This window comes from Capricornis sumatraensis, chromosome 5 (assembly GCF_032405125.1).
Source record: "Capricornis sumatraensis isolate serow.1 chromosome 5, serow.2, whole genome shotgun sequence".
NCBI lineage: Eukaryota > Metazoa > Chordata > Mammalia > Artiodactyla > Bovidae > Capricornis > Capricornis sumatraensis.
Window position 1 is genome coordinate 29,627,852 of NC_091073.1, and position 27,222 is coordinate 29,655,073.

The 27,222-nt window shown below is 39.1% G+C and overlaps 1 protein-coding gene and 1 non-coding gene across 4 annotated transcripts in view; both read right to left on the reverse strand.

Annotated features, from left to right (window-relative positions):
* The window catches only part of CRPPA (CDP-L-ribitol pyrophosphorylase A), a 373,738-nt gene that overhangs the window by 303,895 nt on the left and 42,621 nt on the right, over positions 1 to 27,222 (reverse strand). For 2 of the 3 annotated variants that reach the window (XM_068973239.1, XM_068973238.1), the window contains exon 3: positions 26,656 to 26,805. The exons of the other annotated variant lie outside the window; for it this stretch is intronic. In XM_068973239.1, coding sequence (XP_068829340.1) covers positions 26,656 to 26,805 — 150 coding nt within the window. The remainder of the gene's footprint in view (positions 1 to 26,655; positions 26,806 to 27,222) is intronic. 3 annotated transcript variants of the gene reach the window in all.
* TRNAC-GCA (transfer RNA cysteine (anticodon GCA)) lies at positions 4,074 to 4,145 on the reverse strand. Its single transcript has one exon. It is a non-coding gene; the product is annotated as a tRNA-Cys (tRNA).

The following is a 27,222-nucleotide window of genomic DNA, read 5'->3' on the forward strand; positions in this document are numbered from 1 at the left end:
GAGGAGAGTGAAAAAGTTGGCATTAAAGTTGGCATTTTTTCCACTCAACATTGAAAAAACTAAGATCATGGCATCCAGTCCCATCACTTCATGGCAGATAGACGGGGAAACAATGCAAACAGTGAGAGACTTAATTTTGGGGGGCTCCAAAATCACTACAGCTGATGACTGCAGCCATGAAATTAAAAGACCCTTGCTCCTTGGAAGAAAAGCTATGACCAACTTAAACAGCATATTAAAAAACAGAGACATTACTTTGCCAACAAAAGGCCATCTAGTCAAAGCTATGGTTTTTCCAGTAGTCATGCATGAATGTGAGAGTTGGACTATAAAGCAAGTTGAGCGCCAAAGAATTGATACTTTTGAACTGTGGTGTTGGAGAAGACTGTTGATAGTTCCGTGGACTGCAAGGAGCTCAAACCAGTGAATCCTAAATGAAATCACTCCTGAATATTCATTGGAAGGACTGATGCTGAAGCAGAAACTCCATTACTTTGGCCACCTGATATGAAGAACTAACTCATTTGAAAAGATCCTGATGCTGGGATAGATTGAAGACAGAAGGAGAAGGGAAAACAGAGGACAAGATGGTTGGATGGCATTCCCGACTCAATGAACATGAGCGTTAGTAACCTCCAGGAGTTGTGATGGACAAGGAAGCCTGGCATACTGCAGCCCAGGGGGTCACAAAGAGTCAGACACATCTGAGTGACTGAACTGAAAGGTAGCAGACACATAAACCAGACCAAGTAGACAATTACAGATTACAATCAGAACAAGATCAACCATAGCTAGAGCCATCCAGTCAAGCCTAGTTTATATCAACCAACACTCAGCCAACTTGCAATCCATTCAAGTGAGAATGACTGTTTTTGCATGCTATGGGGTCTTGGGGGGAATATTTGCACCAAGTAACAGTAGACAAACATTTGTAACAAACATCAGGCACTGTATTAGTAACTTTACATGTGCGGGCTCATCCAAACCTCCCACTGATCCTTCGCCATAGATAATATTTTTAGCCCTATTTAACCAATAAGGAATTGAGAGTGACAGGTTGAATTACTTGCTTACAGTCTCACCATTAATGACTGTGAGAACCAAGAATGAAACCCAATCGGTCTAATTTTAAAGTTCTATGGCTCCTCATTACTTTGATGGTGTCCGTTCTAAGTTGGCTCCAGTCTGCTAACAACAGTATCAATATGTATATCCTTGTGCTTTTTCTTTTCTAGCACTTATGAACGTGAATTATAAAAAATAAGCTACAAACTCGAATTGGTGTTTCCAGATTTACTTTCACTGTTGCTGCCCTATTAGGACATACTTTACCTAGGTACAAACTGAACAGAGTGCTACCAAGCTTTGGTACCATTTTAAATGATCATACTGTTTCATTTTCCATAAAGTGAAAGCAAGCAGTTATACCAGCAAAGTAAATTTAACTATTTATTGTTTAAATTAGATAAGAAAAAATTTTAGGGAAATTCAGTTTTTACAAAAAGTCTTACTGAAAATATTATTACTTCCAGATTTGATAGTGACAATATCTTCTTGGAAAATAAAGTATCATTGCAAGAATATTTGTTTTAGGAATATACTGAATTTAGTAAATTCCTTTATCTGGATCAAGAAAGCCATGGTAAGTATCAAAAGTGAAATTTATTTAAAATGCAGCACTCAACGCACAGTTCATTTTTTTTACATAATTTTATACTGTTTTTTATACCACAAAGACATGACATAACATGGTGATTTGTACTATGGTTGAAAACAAAGGCCATTTATGCTTTCCACAATCCATCAGACTCAGGTATGAAGTAGACTACCCTACTTCTAATGACAACAAGTCTGTGACTTCCTGAAACTCCTAATTCCACTTACTTTGTGATAGGGAACACACAGTCTGTATGAAAGGATTTATCCTATCTTTGTCAGCCTAAGGAAGCTTTGGACATTTACTATTTTTTAAAAAATTTACAAGGGAACTTGAGATTACTTTAAGGAAAAGGGAAAAAAAATAAGTCTAGCCAAAGTATTGTAGACTTTTTAGTTTTTCTTAGAAATGGAAAATATACAGTTTTTCCTTGAAGCTTTCTTATTATCCTAAGACAATAATGGTTAAGGGCGTGTTTCCAAAAAAGGAACTTAGTGTCATTAAACCCTTATGTTTAATAGAATGTTTCCTGAACCTTCCCACTGAATTACAGCCATCAGATACTAACATCCTATTTATTGCTTCTATTTCAAATATGGGATTCCCTGATAGCTCTGTTGGTAAAGAATCTGCCTGCAATGAAGGAGACCTGGGTTCGATTCCTGGGTCGGCAAGATCCCCTGGAGAAAGGACAGGTTATCCACCCCAGTATTCCTGGGCTTCCCTTGTGACTCAGCTGGTAATGGATCTGCCTACAATTCAGGAGACCTGGGTTCTATCCCTGGGTTGGGAAGATTCCCTGAAGAAAGGAAAGGCTGCCCACTCCAGTATTCTGGCTTGGAGAATTCCACGTATAGACCACGGAGTCTCAAAGAGTCGAATACGACTGAGTGACTTTCACTTTCATTTCAAATATACTCATTCTCCTGTGGCATATATATCTAAAACCTATTCAATATTAGAACCAAATCTCAAAGTGAAACTGAAAAGATGAAAACCACACAGGTAAAGAGACAACATGCTAATAAAAACTGACTGCTGAATATATTCACGACTGAGCTAAGGACATAGTCTCTAATCTTTTCCTCCTAGGTTATCAGACCTTATTAAAAGGTACTTGCAAAAGAAATTACACTTTTTTATGGGCAATTAATTATCAAAATGAATTAGAATATAGCACACCACTGTTTAAAGAATCAGTTTCAGGAAACCTAACAGGTAATCAGGCTGTAATTTTTATCTTGTTTTTGCTGTTTCATACATATGGGCGCTTTTAAGTACCTTGACTTCTTAACTACCAAACGGGAAGATCACCTACCAGTTATGCTGCTTTCCACAGACTACTCAGTTAACTAGTTTCCCTTTCCCTCTGTGTGAATAAAAACTCCAATGTGAATTTGACCAAAGTCCTAGGATGAGGCCAAGGAAAGTGAAAGTCACTCAGTCATGTCCAACTCTTAGCAACCCCATGGACTATACAATCCATGGAATTCTCCAGCCCAGAATACTGGAATGGATAGCCTTTCCCTTCTCCAGGGATCTTCCCAACTCAGGGATCGAACCCAGGTCTCCCACATTGCAGGCAGATTCTTTACCAGCTGGGCTACAAGGGAAGCCAAGGAGGACATTTTAAATCAGTTTCAAAGGACCAAATGGCCTTAAAGACACATACACATCTGCCAGATCAATTTCCATTCAAAACACACTTCCAGCTCACACAGCTGTAAGGAACAGATATGAACACCTGCTTAAAGTGGATGCTTAGACCAACAGACACCCAGATGAGAAGTGTCGAAGCCAAGGGCAAGTAGCTCCAACCCAAGTAATACGATTCATCACTTGTTCAGTGAGTACATTCTAACATCTAACTGTTATGCAGAAATTTTAAAAGAAGAAATGTGTCATTGAACAGAAATGTGATGTGATTAAATCTGTTTCAGTTCTATAAGCTAAAAGATCAATTATTATTGGAGCTTTGCATACAAAGACCAGTAATTTTCCCCATTGAAACAAACTTGTTTTTTCCCCCTACTAACTTAAGCCTGAAATCTCTTTCAAAGCAACGGTTTCTTTTCTAACGCAACATAAAATATCCCTGTGGTGATTCGTCTGGTAAATGCATTTACCACTAACTCCTCATATTTGAACTCCATCGTTCCATCAGCTCAGTCTGCTTGGGCTGCATTAACATCCCAGGCCCATTTATGTTCATGAAACCAAGCAAACTTCCACTGGATGATCTTGTCAACCTCTATACATCTTGCTGACTTGACAATTTACATACCCCAGAAGTGAAGTCGCTCAGTCGTGTCCAAATCTGCGACCCCATGGACTGTAGCCTACAGGGCTCCTCTGTCCGTGGAATTTTCCAGGCAAGAGTACTGGAGTGGGTTGCCATTTCCTTCACCAGGGGATCTTCCCGACCCAGGGATTGAACCTGGGTCTCCTGCACTGCAGGCAGACGCTTTACCATCTGAGCCACCAGGGAAGCCCCTTATATACCCCATCCAACCTCAAATAACAAAATATAATCTAAACAACAACAGAATTTCAGGGAAAAAATTCTAGGTTACTTCCAAATCTTAACATTATGAAAGTTAAAGAACTTAAGTTTAAAGAATTAACAACAAGTTTTTTACAAGTAAAGGACAGGGAAGCCTGGTATACTGCAGTCCAGGGGGTCACAAAGAATCAGACACAACTTAGTTACTGAACAACAGTAAGTTTTTACACGGGAACACTTTACTAGGGAGTAACAAACTGAAGCCAACAATGGATTCACAACAAGGTGTAACTTCCACTAATCACTGCTGTTTCCAGTTATTTCTTCTGAACAATCCAACAAAGATATTTTCCCTTTTCATGGTCAAAATTACCAACACTCAGAAAAGTAGAGCAAATGACTGAATGTAAACTTAGGCCTGGGAGATTCCACACTTTTTACTTTTACAACATGACGACTGTGGTAGATTAAAGACAGACACAAATTCCTAGGGGTAGGGTGGCATTGTTTTCCCTCTCCTTAAATACACGAGCTGGACTCTAACTGTTCTGACCTACAGACAACAACGGAAGTGACGGTGCTTCAGACCTGGGCACAGGCTGTCGCAAGACCAGCAGCTTCCACCTTGATCTCCTGGAACCCAGGCTAGCTTCAAGTTCACGGTCTCACTCTTCAATTCACTGTTGATCACAGTCTGTAAATCCATTACAGGCTTTTTAAATCTAGGTATATTTCAGTTCTCAAATGTTCATTTGAGTTTTCAACCCTTTCCATATTTGTCTTGAAACTCCTCACTCACCCATTCTATGAACTCTGTATGTCAAACCACGTCTTATAGATTCTTCAACATATTTGTCATGCTTATTTTAAAGTCATACTGCTTTCCCATCTTGGGGTCTTTTTCTTTAAACTTTTCCTAACCTGAGTCACTTTTCCCTTTTTAATTGTTTAATGGCTTGAAACACATACTAGACACTGTAGAGGATGTATTTTATACAAACTATACATTACTGTTCTCTGTGGTGTTTCCTGGGAAAATGTACTTCTAAAAGGTAGTCCTCCTAGAACACTGATGAGAAGCCAGAGGCGTTTCAATTCCCTTTAGCATGCCAAGACTCTGACTCCAAATCCTGTCTTCCTTAGAGTGAGCAGCTGAGGTCTCTCTGTTCATGCCCTTCAGGCTTCCAGCTGATGTTTTCCCCTGGGACTCTTAGAATACTGTGAATACCGCACAATGCACAGTCTGGAAGCCGGCAAAGGCTTGAGGAGATTTCATACACATGTTTCAGGCCTGCCTCCTCTGCGGCTCCCAGCATTTTGGAATAGCCCTTTCAATGGCCAACTTCCTTAGCAACCCAAACTTCACCATCTAATTTCTCAGGACCAAAAAAAAAAAAGTTCTCAGCCTGACCATCTCAGAGACCAAGAAGTTACTCAGGCAGAAGCACTTCATGTATCAGTCGGGAGTTGTCAACTACATAAACATTTCAACAGGAGAGATTTAACATATAGTATTATTAACTATGTACAATTGTTATACTACAAATGAGTAAGACAGAACTCTATAAAACATGCCAACTCTGAGGGAACACACCCAAAGAAGGAACAACTTGGAAAAAAGACAGGGTAGGGCCTCAATCCAAGGCTGAGATTCCAATCTCCCTGGAGAAAGTATGGCTGTGGCCCACTAGATGGTGGAGGAGTTTAGCCTCTTGACCTGGGCCAGAGACGGTACACAGTCAACAAGCTAAGACTGGCATTTCAGAAACTATGAGCAAGGAGGACTGGCAAGCTAAGAGCCCCTCTGGATGGCCGGGAGCCTGAGATTGATGAGCAAGGAACTGCAGACAGGGACTGACAAGCCCAAATCCTCCTGCTGGAATGCCAAGCAACCAACATTGGCATGCACACAAGTGCGGTCCAGGACTGCAAGCAGGAAATCCTCCACCAGCCTATCAGCAGGCAGAGAATGGCAGGCCAGAACTCGCATCAAAAACTCGTTCAAGAGTGAGGGGCACTGAGCTCCACACACACTCAGATGGCAGCTGTGTATCTAGCAGGAAGGAAAGTGCACCAGACTCAAGAAGAAAGGCCTTTTCCTCCTGCAGTGTCGTCGGCGCACTCCGCAGCAGAAGGGAGACATCCACGTCTATGGGATCCACCAATGGAGTGCAGGGTGGGTTTAGAGCCGAGTACCACACTGTATGGGCCTCCCCGGTGGCTCAGCGGTACAGAATCCACCAGTAACGCAGGAGCTATAGGAGCTGTGGGTTCGATTCCCGGGTGGGGAAGAACCCCTCAAGGAGGGCATGACAGCCCACTGTAGCATTCTTGCCTGGAGAATCTCATGGCCAGGGAAGCCTTGCGGGTTACAGCCCGTGGGGTCGCACAGAGTTAGACACGACGGAAGCGGCCTAGCATGCACATACCACACTGTATATAAATATGTGTCTTCCCTAGCCTGATCCCCTTCTTTCAAGGGCTGACTTCTTTCCCACTTTTGCACAGTTTTGGTCCTCATTCCCGTTATACAAACACACATATATACATATGTATCTCATCTCTCTTTCTCTACCCATGTCTCTCTCTCAACGAAGTTTTGGAGTTTATCATTTTTGAATGACAAACTGAATAACTGTCTATTTATTCAAGGAATTCTATCCTGACTAGGAGCCAAGAACCCTAGAAAATGATTTGACACAGAACCTGGAGAACATCATAAGCAGAGAACGACCACTATTTTGTTTCAGATTACCTACTGGGAGGTTTACGACATGTATGGCCATCCTGGCATTTTGCAGTGCTCCTAAGTTTCACTAAAAATAAACCCTGTCCAAAATGATCTCAGTTAAAAATAATAATAATAATTCCACTAGTTATAAAAGAAATTGAGTTAATTAGTGCTTTTGTCATCTTTAGGAATGATAAAGTTGATAAATATAAAACTGATAAATAATAAAGCTGATAAATGAACTTTAAAAAAAAAAAACCTATGACAATGTTTCCTTTAATGGCTGAGATAATGCTAAACTACATCTCGAGGTTATATTTTGAATATATCAAACTCTTTCTCAAGACATTTATGCCCACAAATAGCAATGTCCAGAAAATCATGACAAACTTTGAAATCATGCATAGGGCAGAGATTAAATTTTTATTTGTTAGAAGTCCACAATATATCAGAAATGTTGAAGGGCACATAGCCTGAAGGATTGGCTCCACACAACTATTTCAGACACAGCTATTCTCTACAACAAACATGGCTCCTAAAATGCCAGACTTACTATAGTATATAGTTAATAAGCTTTTTTATGTCACTATACATGACTTTTCAATGTTCTAGGCAACAGCCCAATAAAACAAAACCTTGCCAGAACCACTTAAAAGCAAAACTTTCCTTCTGGTTCCTCTGGCAATGCTTTGTGAAACACCCAAGAAGAAAGCTATATTACAAACTCAAACAACTTTGGCATCAAACAGCATGTAAAATTATTACTTTATAAGAGACATGCTTATTTTTAAAATGCTAAGAAAATAATTGAGCAACAACACAAAACAGTAAGAGTCGCTTGTACAATACGTAAGTGGATACAGTCTGGACAAAACTCCACACCTGAATTAGATGTACCAGTCTGAGGAGTAACATGTGATACAGGATTCCAGGAATTAGACTTCAGGCTGTGTGTGGCTGGGGAAGATGTGCACTGGACAGGCAGGCTCATGGATCAGAGAAGGCAACACTGATCAGTCAATCTCAGTAGACAAACACGCCCTGCCACTGAAGGGGGATGCTGAGGGGAAGTCACGGAGAGGTCTGTGTAGCTACAGCCTCACCTGGCCCCCAGTCCAGTGTCTGTCTGGTGGTGAACTGGGGCTAGTAACTGTTAATGGCTTTATTAGTCAGAGAGACAAACTAGATGGTGTGACATGGGGAGGACAGGGGGCAGCTACCAGGCGTCTCTACGTCTGTTGGTCTATCTATCTGACAACAAAAAGACTTTGGGAGAAAAATGCCTTCTGCTTTCCTTCAGCCTTCCAAAACTCATTCATACTGTCCTTTTGGCCAATCTAAATAGAAAAATAGTTTCCAATTTAGCCCTGATCCAGCAAGGCCTACCACAGATGGGTGTAATTCAGATACCCACTACAAGAGGACATGATTCAGAGATGCACAGAAAAGAATAGTCATTAATTCACCCACTTAACAGAACATATAGTTTGATAGGTATGAATGAAATGCTATAAATTTTAAAATTTATATTCCTTCATGATAAAGTATGTACTCCAAATATCTCACTATATATTTTCCTATCATTCTCTGATTTTCCTAAGAGGAAAGAGCCTCGAGATGGATAAATTGCGAAACTGGTATTGACATACACATACTACTACATATAAAGTAGATACCTAATAAGGACCTCCTGTATAGCACAGGGAACTTTACTCAATACTCCATAATGGCCTATATAGGAAAAGAATCTAGAAAGGGGAGATAAATCTATACATATAACTGATTCACTCTGCTGTACACCTGAAAAAAAAATTGTGACTCAATTATGCTCCAATAAAAAAAATTTTTTTTAAAAGACCCTCACATAAGAGTTTAAGTTCTTAAATCTGCCTCCAAAGCTTTTTTGGCCATGAGCTGGTAAATTAACACCCAGATGTTAATACATATACTACACAAATTAACATAAGAAGTCCAAGAACTAAATGAGATCAAAATTTAATTCATCATCTGATTGTGGATGAACCCAAACCTTACAAGGTTTCCTTCTACAGTCAAGCAAACCAAGAACTTTTTCATTCTGAAACTTATTTCTTCCCTCTAAATAACAGCATCTCTTTGCTAGTACACAGTACGGTTCATGATGTGATCATGGAATTGCTTGGTAGTCAGGAACTGTCATTTTTGGAAGAGCATAAACTAGAAGGGCTGCCTGTGGGCTACTGTTGGTCATCCCCTGTCACATACAAAGCCTGGACCTGGACTGTCAGTTACATCTAATTCTTCAGTGTCCATGTAATTTCTCAAACCTCCTGAAAAATCCTGCCCTCTCCCAACTGTCCTCCAGAAGTCAGCTCCTACTGTGAGATGCAGACTCTCGTAGTAAAACATCGAAAAGAGAAAATACTGTATCTCTTCAGTTCATTTGTTTACTTTATTTTTTTTAATTTTTTTTTAATTTTTTTTAAATTTTAAAATCTTTAATTCTTACATGTGTTCCCAAGCATGAACCCCCCTCCCACCTCCCTCCCCATAACATCTCAGTGGGTCATCCCCATGCACCAACCCCAAGCTACTTTAAAAAAAAAAAAGCAGCTTGTCTTGCCAAATTCTGTAACCAAAAGATCAGGAATTTACAGATAAAACGAAAAGCCTTTGACAGCTCCAAGAGGCCCTCTGCCTACTGCTCAGAACAGAGCATATATTTCCATTGGATGCCTCTTTCCACACATTCCATTCCCCACCTTCAACTTTCTTACCAGAAAGGTACAAACACAGCAAACATTTCCAGTAATCTCCCAGCCTGGAAATTTTTTTTTTAATAAAATTTTCTTATTTTTCCATTACAATGTCATGAACTCAGGACAAACTACAGGAAGAAAGTAACAACCCTATTGTTTGTGATCTCCTCTTCAGTCTGATTCTATGTCCTATTTGCCTAAGCTTTTGTCTGTTGTTTGTTTTTCTTACAAACAATTGTAATTAGACTGCCTCCACATTGCATTTTTTAAAACATTATCTAACACAGGTAAAGACAGATAGTCACATATTATTAATACACATTCCTAAAGAATAGGTATGAACCAGGGTAAGAGCATGAAAAAACTTTATATATTCTCTAAGGTTTCTACACTAAGTATATAATTTAAAATACACAATGCTCTTACAATTTATTATACCAAGACCTCACAAATTTTAGAATTCTCACAACAACATGCATTAAACATCTACTAGATTTGAGGCACTTTGCTAGACAATGAAAATAAAAGAAAGATTCAGAGTTAAATATGTTTAGGGGCTTCCCCAATGCCTCAGTGGTAAAGAATCCACCCGCCAATGCAGGAGACATGGGCTCCATCCCTGGGTAAGGAAGAATCCCTGGAGGAGAAAATGGCAACTCACCCCAGCATTCTTGTCTGGAAAATTCCATGGACAGAGGAGCTTGGCAGGCTACAGTTCACGGGGTCACAAAAAGCCGGACGCAACTGAAGCGGCTAAGCAGCAGAGCAACAGTGGAGCCAATTACATTCAAGAGCGCATGATCACCCCAAGTACCCAAACACCCCCAAAAAGAAATTCCCACATTCTGTGATTTCAAAACATACTAAACAACTACAAAACTTAATGCAGAACTAAAGTAATCAAGTCAGTGTGGTCCTAGGATAAAGACAGACAAATAGACCAGTGGAACAGAAACAGCCCAGAAATAAGCCCTTACATTTTTGGTCAAATTATTTAGTCCAAAGACTATTTAACAGGGAAAGGACAGCATTTTCAACAAACGATGCTGGGGAAAATGAATATTCACATGCCAAAGAATCAAGTTATACTTTCACCTAATACCATACACAAAAACTAACTCAAAATGAAATAAAGACTTAAGTGTAAAAACTAAAATTGTAAACCTCTTAGAGGAAAAAATAGGTTTCAGGACACTGATTTTTCAATGGCTTCTTGGATATGGCACCAAAACACAGACAAAATTTGATAAATTAGAGTATATCATACTTAAAAGACCTCTGCATCAAAGGGCACTATCACCAGAACTGAAAAGGTAGTCCACAGAGTGGGAGAAAATATTTGCACAGGAAATCTGGTAAGGCATTAATATCCAGAATATATAAAGAATTCCCACAACTGAACAAGAACACAACCCAGTTTTTGAAAGGTGCAAAGGACTTGAATAGACATGTCTCCAATGATACATAATTGGCTGATCTTTATGCAAATAGCCTCTTCCTACAGATAAAAATTAAAAATAATATGTCAATAAATTTGAAATATCAATAAACAGATAAATTTCCAGAAAAATATAGTGTGTCAAAATCAGCACCAGGAATATGACAAAGCTTTGATAGTTCAATAACCATTACAGACACTGAAATGTTATTTAACAACAGCAATCAGATTCCAGTCCAATTCAACAGCATAAAATGACCCAGAACTAATCTCCTCACACGGACACACCAAGTCTACATCTACACACGGAGCACTTCCTCCTGAAGAACTGAGGGCTGATTGAACACCTTCTGCGCAACAAGTAATAGAAAGACCACACAGATGAAGATGGGTAGGAAAGATGCTATCAGTGAAAATCATACCCCACAATGTGGCAACCTGCTGTAAGGAGGGTCATCACCAAGGGGCCTGCGCACAGATCTGCCTGTCCTGGGGCACCATGGAAAATAAACAGTGGTTTAAAGGGCACCTGTACTACATGAAGGAAATGCATTTACTAACCAAAGAGCATTTGCCAAATGGAAGGCATAGGGATACTGAGGAACAGCTGAAACTCTCTCTGGGATCAGAGGCGCCATAGACTGCCATTTTTGCAGTCTTGCCAACCTTGATGGCACAGGTGCAAACACAGTCCAGGCACTCAACTGGCCTGCCAATGCTGCTGCAGTGCCCCCACAACCTTGGCCCATACCAGCTCCAGGCATCTTACCAAGTCAGCTCTCCTATAGTGCACACCAGAACCTCACAGTGCCCATTCAAGTTCCAGTGGTCCTTCCAAGGTAGCCCCATCACAGTGCACCTAGAGACCCTTCAGCCCAAGACCATTCCAGCCCACCTCTCCAAGTCACCCATCCCACAGAGGCTACACTAGGCACACACCTAAAGAAAGCCAGGCCCTTAAGACCAGCTGCATGCATGTGCTTAGTCATTCAGTCATGTCTGACTCTTCGTGACCCCATGGACTGTAGCTCACCAGGCTCCTCTGTCCATGGGGATTTTCCAAGCAAGAATACTGGAGTGGGTTGTCATGCCCTCCTCCAGAGGATCTTCCCAACCCAGGGATCGAACCCAGGTCTCCTTCCTTGCAGGATTCTTTACCATCTGAACCACCAGGGAAGCCCAAGAACACTGGAGTGGGTAGCCTATCCTTTCTCCAGGGAACTACCCACCCCAGGAATCAAACAGGGGTCTCCTGCATTGCAGGCGGATTCTTTACCAGCTGAGCCAGCAGGGAAGCCCTAAGAGCAGAAGAGGCAGCTATTCTGCTTAATTCAAAGATATGCAGAAATTAAAGAACAAGATAAACCCGCTCTCCCCAAGTCTAATGAAACAGAGACAACTTACCTAATAAAGAGTTAAAAGTAACAGACGTAAACATGCTTACCCAACTCAGGACAAAAACAGAGAAAAGACTATTAACAAAAAGTTACAAACTGTAAGAAAGAACTAATCAGAACTGAAGAACACAACAATTGAAATGAAAAATACACTAGAAGCAATCAATAGCAGATTAGATGATACAGAAAAATGTATCTTCAATCTGGAAGACAAAATAGTGGAAATCACCCAAATAATATCTATCAACACATATCAATCATTTTTAATGTAAATAAACTAAATGCTCCAAAAGACAGAGCAGCTGAATGGACAAAAAAATGAGACCTATCTATAAGCTGCCTACAAGAGACTAGTGTAAGATATAAAGACACAAAAAGATTGAAAGTGAAGTGATGGAAAAAATTCCATACAAATGGAAGCAAAAAACGTACAGTTGGGGATAGCAACATGCATACTCAACAAAAAAGACTGTAAAAGAAAGACTAACTGAAGACAAGGGCATTAAAGAGTAATGAAGAAGTTAATCCAAGAAGAAGATAATACAAAAATATTTATACACCCAATGTAGGAGGACCTAAATACATGAATATTAATAGACATAAAGGGAGAGATGTACAGCAATATAGTAACACTAGGTGACTTTAATACTCACAACAATGAACAACAGATCATCCAGACCAAAAAAATTGATACAGAAATAATGGCCTTAAGACACATTAGCCAAGATAGAATGGATACAGAACTTTCCATACAAAAACTATATAATATACATTATTTTCAAGTGCACATGAAACATTTTCCAGGATAGACGACATGTTAGGTCTCAGTAAATTTAAGAGGACTGAAATAAAATCAAGCATCTTTTCCAACCATGAAACTAAAGAGCAACTCCAAGTAGAAAACTGGAAAAAACAAATGTAGAAACTAAACAACATGTTATTGAGTAACCAATGGACAAGAAAATCAAAGACAAAAGTAAAATACCTTGAAACAAAGGAAAATGTAAACTATGCAAAATCCATTGGAGACAGCAAAAGCAGGTCAATTCTTCATTTATAAAAACAATTTGTGCCCTCCTATCTTTCCTACTTTTCCTTTTCAAAACTCCATGTAATGTGAGATTCCTTCTGAGACTTTATTCTAAGGCTCTTCCTGATCACTCCAACTCCAATCCAGGCCTCCTAAACACTGAGTGAGGGAGGAGAAGGAATGGGCAAGCACATCATGTAAAAATGGCAGTAAGACAGCTAAGAAGTGTACTGCTTGTGGATATAAAGAAAAGACTCTTCAAAAAATTTCATGTTCAAAATTGGTTTCTTGTTAGCTCGGCATTTAAGCCTAATGTGTTAATACCCAGTATAAGATACAAGTCTTAGTCATTCTAATACATGTAGGGTGTGGGCAGGATACATATTACAAAAGGAAATTCCTGTTATATTCCTTTAATTGCATGACTCTATTCTTGGACCTAGATACTTAAGTGACAGGAATCTTTAAAAATCAAATGGTTGTTTTAGACATGTTTTTGAAAAGTGTTTTTTCCCTTTCAAGTTAAACACTCGTTTTTATTAAAATACTCTTAATGGAGATTGAGAAAATTTAACACATTAATCTCTACAGTAAAGTTTATGATATCAAAGAGTACATAGTTAACACCAACAGAACAATTCTGTCACTAGTTGAGACCTGATGTGTCTTCCATGTGTGTACATTTTCACGAAAATTTATCTTCTAAGATTCTCACTGGAAACTTAAAAATTTGTGTTAGAAATGAGGCCAGGTCTCTCAATAAAGTTTAGAATACCATCTGTACCCACCATATCAATTTTCCACAAGAAACTGATTCATGTAATTTTAAAAGCTTTTGTACAAAATTTTTCAAAAACAGTATAGAACATGATTATGTATTTGAATATCCAATAAGAATACTTTGAACCAATCTATTGCTTTCCCTCATGTTTCTATAGACTGTATAATTTTCACTACTGAATTTGTTTGTTATTCTTTAGCCATCTTCTTTAGCAGCTGCTTGATGTCATTAAAAATTCAAAGAATAAAAGTTTTTGTAAATCATTTCTTAGCAACAATAGCTTTATTGACTATGCCAAGGCCTTTGACTGTGTGGATCACTATAAACTGTGGAAAATTCTGAAAGAGATGGGAATACCAGACCACCTGACCTGCCTCTTGAGAAACCTGTATGCAGGTCAGGAAGCAACAGTTAGAACTGGACATGGAACAACAGACTGGTTCCAAATAGGAAAAGGAGTACGTCAAGGCTGTATATTGTCACCCTGCTTATTTAACTTATATGCAGAGTACATCATGAGAAATGCTGGGCTGGAGGAAGCACAAGCTGGAATCAAGATTGCCAGGAGAAATATCAATAACCTCAGACATGCAGATGACACCATCTTTATGGCAGAAAGAGAGGAAGAACTAAAGAGCCTCTTGATGAAAGTGAAAGAAGAGAGTGAAAAGTTGGCTTAAAGTTCAACATTCAGAAAATTATGATCATGGCATCCAGTCCCATCACTTCATGGCAAATAGATATAGAAATAGTGGCTGACTTTATATTTCTGGGCTCCAAAATCACTGCAGATGGTGATTGCAGCCATGAAATTAAAAGACGCTTACTCCTTAGAAGGAAAGTTATGCCCAACCTAGACAGCATATTAAAAAGCAGGGACATTACTTTGCCAGCAAAGGTCCGTCTAGTCAAGGCTATGGTTTTTCCAGTGGTCATGTATGGATATGAGAGTTGGACTCTAAAGAAAGCTGAGCGCCGAAGAATTGATGCTTTTGAACTATGGTGTTGGAGAAGACTGTTGAGAGTCCCTTGGACTGCAAGGAGATCCAACCAGTCCATCCTAAAGGAGATCAGTCCTGGGTGTTCATTGGAGGGACTGATGTTGAAGCTGAAACTCCAGTACTTTGGCCACCTGATGCGAAGAGCTGACTCATTTGAAAAGACTGTGATTTTCGGAAAGATTGAGGACAGGAGAAGGGGACAACAGAGGATGAGATGGTTGGATGGCATCACTGACTTGATGGACATGAGTTTGGGTGAACTCTGGGAGTTGGTGATGGACAGAGAGGCCTGGAGTGCTGTGGTTCATGGGGTTGCAGAGTCAGACACAACTGAGAGACTGAACTGAACTAAACTAAGCAACATTGGAAAGTCCAAAACCAATCAAAACCAAATACTTAGTATTAATGTATCTTAAATGTATATCACATCTGTAGATTTTTAATGACTTCAATTACTGTCAACTCAGTCACATGTCAGTATTCATATACCCAACTAGTTTTCCTACTGTGTGTATGTACTCATACACATACATTTGGACATGTAAGCATAAATACACATTATATATAGTTAACAAAACAAATTATATTAATATAATATCATGAGCATATTCATGCTCCATAAAAATTCCCTCAAAACAACTTGAAGTGACACTTTAAAATTACTAATTAAACTAGTCTCTAGAAATGGAGGCCAAATAGAATTTTTCACATTTACAAAAATGCTGTAAATTTTTGTAGCTTTAAAAAAAATGCAGCTTTAAACCCAAATGTCTGCCTATATTTCTGATTTCTCAGATGAATTTCTTGAAGGTTTTAGAAAAGAATTCAGTATGTACATACACATTTATAGTGCCCCCATGCAAATCTTTTTATATAATAACTGACCTAAGTGATAACAAATAAACATATACCTATATATACCTAGGTATGTATAAAATTCTTACATTTGAAAATGTTACAAACTTCACAGAAGCCATGAACTCTTTCAGGTGCTAGAGATAAGACAAAATCCCTGCTCTCATGGAACATTCAGGAAAGAGAAAAACCTACCAAAAATACATCAGTGATATGAAACTAAAGCAGAATAAAGCATTACATGATGAAGAATATTATTTTATATAAGGTTATCAGTGGAAAGCTCCTTTAAGGAGGTTAACATTTGCATAGGTATCTAAATGCAGAGTGGAAACAGTTTTGATATCTTGAAGTGGCCCAAAAGAACCAGTACATTGGAGATTTTTCATATTTATATGCATATTCTTTTCTGTTCATCCATTGAACAAATATGTACTTGGTACTAACAATGTGTCAGGCAAGTTGCTAAGATAGATACCATCCCTACCTTCACAGGGCTCATGATCTAGCAGGAGATTGGACATTTTATAATTGATTTCACAAGTAATTATTCCACTCTAATTGTGATGTTGGGCAGAAAAAACAGGGCACTTGGAAAATGTGTAGTAGGCTGGTGTAACCCAGTGGATATGAAGGTAGACAGTAAAGTCTTCCCTAAATGATAATTCACTTACTATCTAAAGGATATATAGCAAGATAGGAAGTAAAGTTCTAGACCAAACTTGTATTTGAGGAAGTAAGGTGAGCATAACTAGAGCACATAGAACAGGAGAATGAATGAGAGCAGACAAAACGGTCGGGAAAACAATACAGCAGACCCACGCACAGAACTGCATCTTGACATCTATAAAAGTCATCCATAATCTCAAATTCAAAACAAATGAAAATAAAAACCTTTTTGGTCATGTCCACATGACTTTAGATCAGATTAGGATGTGTTGCTTCTGCATATAATTCAATCTCATGTGACCAGACATATAACCAACTAACTTCTGATGAACTCAGGAAATGATTAACACTATTATGTATTTTCTATGTGAGTTCCACAAAGGAAAGTTACACCCTTGATAAAATATAACAACTTCACAGGTCAAGTACATATTTCAAGGTCACGTTAATGACTGACCCATTTAGGTGGTTTTTCAATCAAATATTTCAATTTTCCACAAATGCCCAGAAAATAATCCTTGAATATAGATGTATTTTTTCCCTTGGGACAGTTTTGTGTTTTTCCTTGGGACAAGTTTTGTATATTTTTAACTTAAGTAAAAGAATTTAAGAACACAAGACAGTATTTACTCTTTCAAACCTTCTCTTTCCTAAGGGTCTCACCTAAGGGTCTCACCTGGGTCTCACCTAATATTTGCACCCCATAACACTGAGAAGATAAAAACTGGACAACAAATTCCACATCTTCCCTACATCTATTAATCTACAGCTATACCCAAATATGGCCTTAGCTCCTGTCTCTGTAGCCTTATACTATACCCTATCCCTTCTCAATACAGTATCAGTCAGTCCTGAATATTCACTGGAAGGACTGATGCTGAAGTTGAAACTCCAATACTTTGGCCACCTGATGCAAAGAACTGATTCATCTGAAAAGACCCTGATGCTGGGAAAGACTGAAGGAGGGAGGAGAAGGGGATGGCAGATGATGAGATGGTTGGATGGCATCACCGACTCAATGGACATGATTTTTAGTAAACTCTGGGAATTGGTGATGGACACAGAAGCCTGGCATACTGCAGTCCATGGGGTCGCAAAGAGTTGGACACAACTGAGTGACTGGCCTGAACTGAAATAATTACATCAGCATATCAATGTTAATGCAATAATTGAATGCAGAATGCCAGAGAACAGCAAGAAGAGATAAGAAGGCCTTCTTAGATGAATAGTGCAAAGAAATAGAGGAAAATAAAAGAATGGGAAAGACTACAGATCTCTTCAAGAAAATTAGAGATACCAAGGGAACATTTCATGCAAAGATGGGCACAATAAAGAACGGAAACGGTAAGGACCTAACAGAAACAGAAGAGATTAAGAAGAAATCGCAAAAATACACAAAAGAACTATACAAGGAAGATCTTAATCACCCAGATAACCACATGGTATGGTCACTCACCTAGAGCCTGACATCCTGGAGTCTGAAGTAAAATGGGACTTAGGAAGCATTATAACAAACCGGCTAGTGGAGGTGATGAAATGCCAGCTGAGCTATTTCAAATCCTAAAAGATGATGCTGTTAAGGTGTTGCTGTTAGTATGTCAGCAAATCTGGAAAACTCAGCAGTGGTCACAGGACTGGAAAAGGTCAGTTTTCATTCCAATCCCAAAGAAGGGCAATGCCAAAGAATGTTCAAACTACTGTACAACTGTGCTCATTTCACAAGCTAGCAAGGTAATGCTCAAAATCCTTCAAGCCAGGCTTCAACAGTACATGAACCATGAACTTCCAGATGTTCAAGCTGGATTTAGAAAAGGCAGAAGAACCAGATATCAAATTGCCAACATCCACTGGATCATAGAAAAAGCAAGGGAATTCCAAAAAACAACTACCTCTATTTCACTGACTATGCTAAAGCCTTTGATTGAGTGGATTACAATAAACTGTGGAAAATTCAAGAGATGGGAATACCAGACCACTTTACCTGTCTCCTGAGAAACCTGAATGCAGCTCAAGAAGCAACAGTTAGAACCTTTCATGGAACACATGAATGATTCAAAATTAGGAAAGGAGTATGTCAAGGCTGTATATAGTCATCTTGTTTATTTAACTTATATGCAGAGTACATCATGCAAAATGCCAGGCTGGATGAATCACAAGCTAGAATCAAGACTGTCAGGAGAAATATCAACAACCTCATATAAAGAGATGATATCACTCCAATGGCAGAAAGTGAAGAGGAACTAAGGAGCCTCTTGATGAGGGTCAAAGAGGAGAGTGAAAAAGGTGGCCTGTAACTCAACATTCAGAAAATTAAGATCATGGCATCTGATTCCATCACCTCATGGCAAATAGTCAGGGAAAAAAGTGGAAGCAGTAACATTTTATTTTCTTGGGCTCCATAATCACTGTGGATCGTGACTGTAACCTAGAAATAAAATGTTTGCTCCCTGGAAGAAATGGTGACAAACCTAGACAGTATATCAAAAAGCAGAGACATTATTTTGCCAATGGTTTGGTTTGGTTTGGTTTTGCCAATGGTTTGCCATAGTCAATGCTATGGTTTTTCCAGTAGTCATACACAAATGCGAGATTTGGATCATAAAGAAGGCTAGTCGCTGAAGAACTGATGGTGCTGGATAAGACTCTTGAGAGTCCCTTGGACTGTAAGGAAATCAAACCAGTCAATTCTAAAGGAAATAAACTCTGAATATTCATTGGAAGCACTGATGCGGAAGCTCCAATACTTCGGCCACCTGATGTGAAGACCCCAGTTCACTAGATAAGACTCTGATGCTGGGAAAGATTAGGGCAGGAGGAGAAAGGAGCAACAGAGGATGAAATGGTTGGATGGCAGCACCGATTCAATGGACATGGATTTAAGCAAACTCCAGGGATAGTGAAGCACCACAGAAGCCTGGCGTGCTGCAGTCCACAGGGTCACAAAGAGTCAGACATAACTTAGTGATAGAACAACAGTAACTACAATCAATATGCTATGTCACCCACCTTAATAAAAAAATTCTTAGTTTATAACCCCCTTTGGTTACCCCCGTTTGTCTCCTCCATATGCATGGAAGTTCCTATAAAGAGAGGCCTCCTATTCTCTAGCCAATCAATTGCACCCAGGCTTCTGTTACTACTGCTGCTGCTGCTGCTAAGTTGCTTCAGTTGTGTCCAACTCTGTGCGACCCCACAGAGGGCAGCCCACCAGGCTCCCCCGTCCCTGGGATTCTCCAGGCAAGAACACTGGAGTGGGTTGCCATTTCCTTCTCCAATGCATGAAAATGAAGTCGTTCAGTCATGTCCAACTCCTAGCGACACCATGGACTGCAGCCCACCAGGCTCCTCCGTCCATGGGAGTTTCCAGGCAAGAGTACTGGAGTGGGTCTGTTACTACTGCTCCCCTTCAAACACCGCTCATCTCACATTAGTAAGGCTTAGGGTCAGTTCTCAATCCTTCCTTCTGTCTAAACCATTATGGAGCACCGAATCATTCTTGAACGCCTTTCTTCACTAGGCTCCGGGGACACTACCCTCATACTCTGCAGCCACTCCTCTCCTGAAAAATGTCCTTCTCAAGATATCCATTTCCTAATTCCCAGAATCTGAGTATGTCCATCGATATGGTAAAGGGACTTGGAGGATAACATCAGAGGCTTTGAGATGGGGAGATCACCCTGGATGATCTAGGTGGGCCTGATGTGATCACGAGAATTCTTCTCAGGGGCAGGCAGGACACGGAAGGCAGGAACACTGAAAGCAAGTTTGGAGTGGTATGAAGGGCAGGCCAGGAGCCAAGAATGAAGTGGCCTCTAGAAACTGGAAATGGCAAGGAAATGGTCTCCACTGCACTCTCAAGAAACACAGCCCTATCACCTTGATTTTAGATTTCCAATATCCAGAATTTTAAAGTTCTCCTTTCAATTCTCTGAGAGTGTGGTAATTTGTTTCAACAGTAATAGGAAACTAATACATCTTTCCAAACTCAGAATCTTTAACTACCCCAGGATTCAGCCTTTGTCCCTCCTATTTTCTCTATACCAGTTTTTCTAGTTATCTCAGTCAATGCCACAGCATTAAATGTCTGAAAGATGACAATTGTCAAGTACCTATCCTTTTTTTATTTATTTTATTGAAGGATAATTGCTTTATAGAATTTTGTTGTTTTCTGTCAAACCTCAACATGAATCAGCCATAGGTATACATATATCCCCTCCCTTTTGAACCTTCTTCCCATCTCCTTCCCCATCCCACCCCTCTAGGTTGATACAGAGCCCCGTTTGTTTCCTCAGCCATTCAGCAAATTTCCATTGGCCATCTCTTTTACACATGGTAATGTAAGTTTCCGTGTTACTCTTTCTACACATCTCACCCTCTCCTACCCTCTCCCCATGTTCACAAGCCTATTCTCTGTTTCTTCATTGCTGCCCTATAAATAAATTCTTCAGTACCATTTTTCTAGATTCCATATATATGTGTTAGAATACAATATTTATCTTTCTCTTTCTGACTTACTTCACTCTGTATAATAGGTTCTAGGTTCATCCACCTCATTAGAACTGACTCAAAGGCATTCCTTTTTATGGCTGAGTAATATTCCACTGTGTATATATACCACAACTTCTTTCTCCATTCATCTGTTGATGGACATCTAGATTGCTTCCATGTTCTAGCTACTGTAAATAAGTGCTGCAATGAGCAATCGGATACATGTGTCTTTTTCAGTTTTGGTTTCCTCATGGTATATGCTTAGGAGTGGGATTACTGGGTCATATGGTGGCTTTATTCCTAGTTTTTTAAGTAATCTCCATACCATCTTCCATACTAGCTGTATCAATATACATTCCCACCAACAGTGCAAAAGCATTCCCTTTCTCCACACCCTCTTCAGCATTTATTGTTTATAGGCTTTTTGATGATGGCCATTCTGACCAATGTGAGGTGATATCTCATTGTAGTGCTGATTTGGATTTCTCTAATAATGAGCGATGTTGAGCATCTTTTCATGTGTTTTTTAGCCATCTGTATGTCTTCTTTGGAGAAATATCTGTTTAGGTCTTTTCCCCACTTTTTCATCGGGTTATTTGTTTTTCTGGCATTGAGTTGTATGAGCTGCTTCTATATTTTGGAAATTAATCCTTTGTCAGTTGTTTCATTTACTATTATTTTATCCCATTCTGAGGGTTATCTTTGTACCTTGCTTATAGTTTCCTTTGCTGTGCAAAAGCTTTTAAGTTTAATCAGGTCCCACTTGTTTACTTTTGTTATTATTTTTGTTACTTGAGGAGGTGTGTCATAGAGGATTTTGCTTTGCTTTATGTCATTGGGTGTTCTGCCTATGTTTTCCTCTAAGAGTTTTACCATTTCTGGGCTTACATGTAGGTATTTAATCCATTTTGAGTTTATCTTTGTATATGGTGTTAGGAAGTGTTCTAATTTCATTCTTTTACATGTAGCTGTCCAGTTTTCCCAGCACCATTTATTGAAGAGGCTGTTTTTGCCCCATTGTATATTCTTGCCTCCTTTGTCAAAAATAAGGTACCCATAAACGCATGGGTTTATTTCTGGGCTTTCTATCTTGTTTCATATTTCTGTTTTTGTGCAGGTATCATACTTTCTTGATGACTGTAAATTAATACTCTGAAGTCAGGAAGGTTGATTCCTCCAGCTCCATTCTTATTTCTCAAGACTGCTTTGGCTATTCAGGGTCTTTTGTGTTTCCATCTGAATTGTGAAATTTTTTGTTCTAGTTCTGTGAAAAATGTCATTCATTGGTAATTTGATATGGATCACATTGAATCTATAGATTGAGTTTGGTAGTATACCCATTTTCACAATATTGATTCTTTCTACCCAGGAACATGGAATATCTCTCCATCTGTTTATGTCATCTTTGATTTCTTTCATTAGTGTCTTATAATTTTCTGTATACAGTTCTTTTATCTCCTTAGGTAAGTTTATTCCTACATATTTCTTTTAGTTGCAATGGTGAAAGGGATTGATTCCTTAATTTCTCTTTCTGATTTTTCATTGTTAGTATATAGAAATCCAAATGACTTCTGTGCATTCATTTTGTATCCTGCTACTTTGCTATATTCACTGATTAGCTCTAGTAATTTTCTGATACTATCTTTAGGGTTTTCTATGTACTGTATCATGTCATCTGCGAACAGTAAGAGCTTTACTTCTTCTTTTCCAATCTGGATTCCTTTTATTTCTTTTTCTTTTCTGATTGCTGTAGCTAAGACTTCCAGAACTATCTTGAATAACAGTGGTGAAAGTTGACACCCTTGTCTTGTTCCTGATCTTAGGGGGAATGCTTTCAGTTTTTCACCATTGAGAATAATGTTTGCTGTAGGTTTATCATATATGGCCTTTACCATGTTCAAGTAGGTTCCTTCTAGGCCCATTTAATCATAAATGGGTGCTGAATTTTTGTCAAAGGCTTTTTCTGCATCTACTGAGATCATATGGTTTTTATCTTTCGATTTGTTAATATGGTATATCACATTGATTGATTTGCCTATATTGAAGAATCCTTGCATCCCTGGAATAAGTCCAACTTGATCATGGTGTAGGAGCTTTTTGATGTGTTGCTGTTTGCTAAATTTTGTTGAGGATTTTTGCACCTATGTTCATCAGTGATATTGGCCTGTAGTATTCTTTTTTCGTGTTGTCTTTGTCTGGTTTTGGTATCAGGGTGATGTTGGCCTCGTAGAATGAGTTTGAAAGTGTTCCTTCCTCTGCAACTTCTTGAAAGAGTTTTAGAAGGATAGATATTAGCTCTTCTCTATCTTTTTATTAATTTTTCACTGGAGTCTAGTTGCTTTACAATGTGTTGGTTTTTACTGTGCAGCAAAGTGAGTCAGCTATATGCATATATCACCTCTTTTTTGGATTTATTTCCCACTGAGGTCACCGCAGAGCACTGAGTAGGGTTCCCTGAGCTCTACAGGAAGCCAAGTGCCTATCTTTATCTGGGCCTTTCCACAGAATTATAGTTTCATATGTTCAACTATCGAAGAAGGCAATGGCACCCCACTCCAGTACTCTTGCCTGGAAAATCCCATGGATGGAGAAGACTGGTGGGCTGCCATCTATGGGGTCGCACAGAGTCGGACACGACTGAAGCGACTTAGCAGCAGCAGCAGCATATTCAACTATCTTCTTCACATTTTTTACAAAGTCTACAGGAAATCTCAAACTTAGTACAACAGAAGCAAACTTTTGATCTAATCATACAAAAACTCTCATTTCCTACCTCAATAAAGGACTACTGTGTTCTAGTTATTCAGAGCAAATCCTCAGACCCATTGGTCTTACCATTCTGATACCTGATCCCTGACTAAATGGCCTATCCTCATTTTACCTCTAATTCTCTTCTGAACACAAACAATTCACACCAAATACTATATTACACAAATTTCCCTAATTTTCATCATCTTTGCCTTGATCATCACAATAGCTTACTTCTTCCCTTACCTTCTGTAAGATACCATCCCCACAAGGGATAGGGTGGCCCCATAGAAGTGGGACTTCACACAGCACCATCTGAAGTCCCCCTTTCATTCAAGGTAAAACCTAAAGCCCGTATCATTGCCTTTAAGACCCTACAAGATACAACATACAAGATACCTCCCTAATCACATCTCCTACTTCCCTCCATGACGTCATTCTTCTCTAGCCTCGCTCCACCTTTTTAGATTCTGCATCCTGTACCTAAAATAATGCTCTCAGTTACCGGCATGACGTATCTCCCCACTTACTTCCCAATGCTGGCTTAAATTTTACCTTTTCACACGGTACCTCTGACCAATCTATAGAAAATTACTTCCCACCCCTGGAACTCTGTCCTGTTTTACTCTTCTCTACTTGTTAAAACCAAAACATATATATAAACAAACAGTATAGATAAGAGAGAAATATTTTATACAAACTTCCTTATGAATGACTTTATGATCAAAACTGATTTTCATAAGAACTTGCATCAAAACCTCCAAAACGCTGTGAGCATTCCTCATCTGAACCATAGAAGAGTTGGTTTTGTGTGATTTCATTCTCAATTCTCCTAAGAATGCAACAGAAGAGACTTTACCACATATAATGAATACCTTAGGGTTGTAGGTGGTAAATTTTGGTTCCCAAAATTCAGGGTTAATCAGGATCACATGACAGCCTTGTTTGTTAAAACACAAATAGGTGCTTCCATTCCCAGAGTTTCTAACTAAGTAGGTCTGAGGTGAAGGCCCAGAATTTGCATTTTAACAAGATCTAAAACATGCTTAAGGTTGCTGGTCTGGTAACCATAATTTGAGAATCAGTACCTCAGTGCTTTAGGGCTTAATTCTCTAACAAAAATTGTTGAAACATACTACTCTAATGTGAGGATCACAGGATTGTATTAAATTTTCTAAAATAGAGCTAACATTTATTCTTCTTAAGGTGAATGCTCACATAAAGATGAATAAATTCTTTCATTAATCTTAAAAAATATTAGAAATATTAAGCAGATGTCTAGCTCAGCAAGATGTAGGCTTTTTACGACTTTTAATAGGGTAACATCTGATATATGACCAAATGAAGGTAAACTTCTGTGTAGCAAATTTTAAGAAAACAAACTATGGTCAACTATTCATACCATGAAAACTGGTTCTCATTTACTGAGAATTCAATATTTAAAACAGTAATTGATAATCAAGATTGATTCATTATGTCATTAACTACTTTTTATCCAAAATGTGGGCTTTCCTGGTGGCTCAGTGGTAAAGAACTCTCCTGCCAAGATAGGAGACATGAGTTTAAACCCTGATTTGAGAAGATCCCCTGGAGAAGGAAATGGCAACCCACTCCAGTATTCTTGCCTAGAAAATCCCATGGACAGGGGAGCCTGGCAGACTATAGTCCATGGGGTTCCAGAAGAGTTGGACATGACTTAACAACTAAACAACAACAACTATCCAAATTGTGGTATTCTTTTATTAAAAAATGTCAATATTTATGTTACTATTATCTCATATCTCTCTAAAGTCCATCCATCTCTATTTATTGATTGTTTAACATCAGCCAAGCACTGCTTTAGTTGCTGCAATGATCCTTTTTCATTGCAAAGTTTCTGTCAAGCATAATACCTGATATTTAATAACTGTTTAATGAATAAACACAGAAATGAATAGCAGTAAAATTTACAGGTACAAAAATGTTTCCAAAACATGAAAACAAAGATAATTCAGTATAACCTAAATGATTTGATATTTTGAAATAACTTACCTTTAAATTTTTAACACAATGTCTCTACAGCTGTGCAGTTTGTTTACTACAGTAGGGCTAAGACTGCTTAACTTTCAAAGACCCACTCACCAGGCAGGCCCTCGGCCAGCATCAGGGAGTTTGTTTCTTGGTGTGTTTCCAGGGAACAGTTAACTGATAAGAGTGGTTCACTGTGCCTAGACATCCATGTAAACAATATGGTTTACGCTGAACACCTGCTTTCCTCCTGGGAATCTGAAATTTATGTGCAAGGCAGAAGAATCTACATGACCAACCCAATGCCTTAAGACACCAAGTTTCTAATGGGCTTCCCTAGAAAGAAGCATCACACCCGTGCTGCTGCCTTGTCATTGCAGGAAGGAAGGTATGCTTTGTGTCAGCCTGGCGGAGACAGATCACAAGGAAGATTTCACATGGACTCCTCCAGACTCTGTCTGGGTCTTTTTCTCATATGAAACAACTTCACTCTAATTAATTTGAGCCTTGAGTTCACTCTAGAGCACCATGAGTTCTAGCTAATCTCCACATATGGGAGTGATTCTTAAAGATGCCCAATATGGCAGATTTTTAAAAAGCCAAGATTCTTACCTGCTGATATGCTTCATAGATCACATCAAATAGAAAGGCCTGTGGCATTTCACTTGCCCTGTATCTGGCACGTTCCAGTGAGTGGTCTAAGCAGCTGTCTGCAGACGGGCTGATGACAGTAGATACAAGAGGTCGGATTGCTCCCGAGGCCTAAAGAACACAGATGCAAATGACACATTTACATCACCTAAAAAATATCTAAAAGTTAAATTCTGATCTGTCTTGAAATGGATATTATACCTTCAACAAGCTACCTCAAGAAAATATTCAAACAAGTCTTTATTTTGGCTCATAAATAAAATCATTTACAATCAAAAACCAGTCTCAATACTTCCCTGGTGATGCAGTGCATAAAAATCTACCAATGCAGGAGACATGAGTTCGATCCCTGATCCAGGAAGATTCCACAAGTCGCGGAGCATCAAAGCCCGTGCGCTACTGTTAAGTCCATGCTCTAGAGAGCCCTGGAGCCATAACTCCTGAGCCAGGAAGCTACAGCTACTGGAGCCTGTGTGCCCTAGAACCCATGCTCCACAACACGAGAAGCCACCACAATGAGAAGCCCAG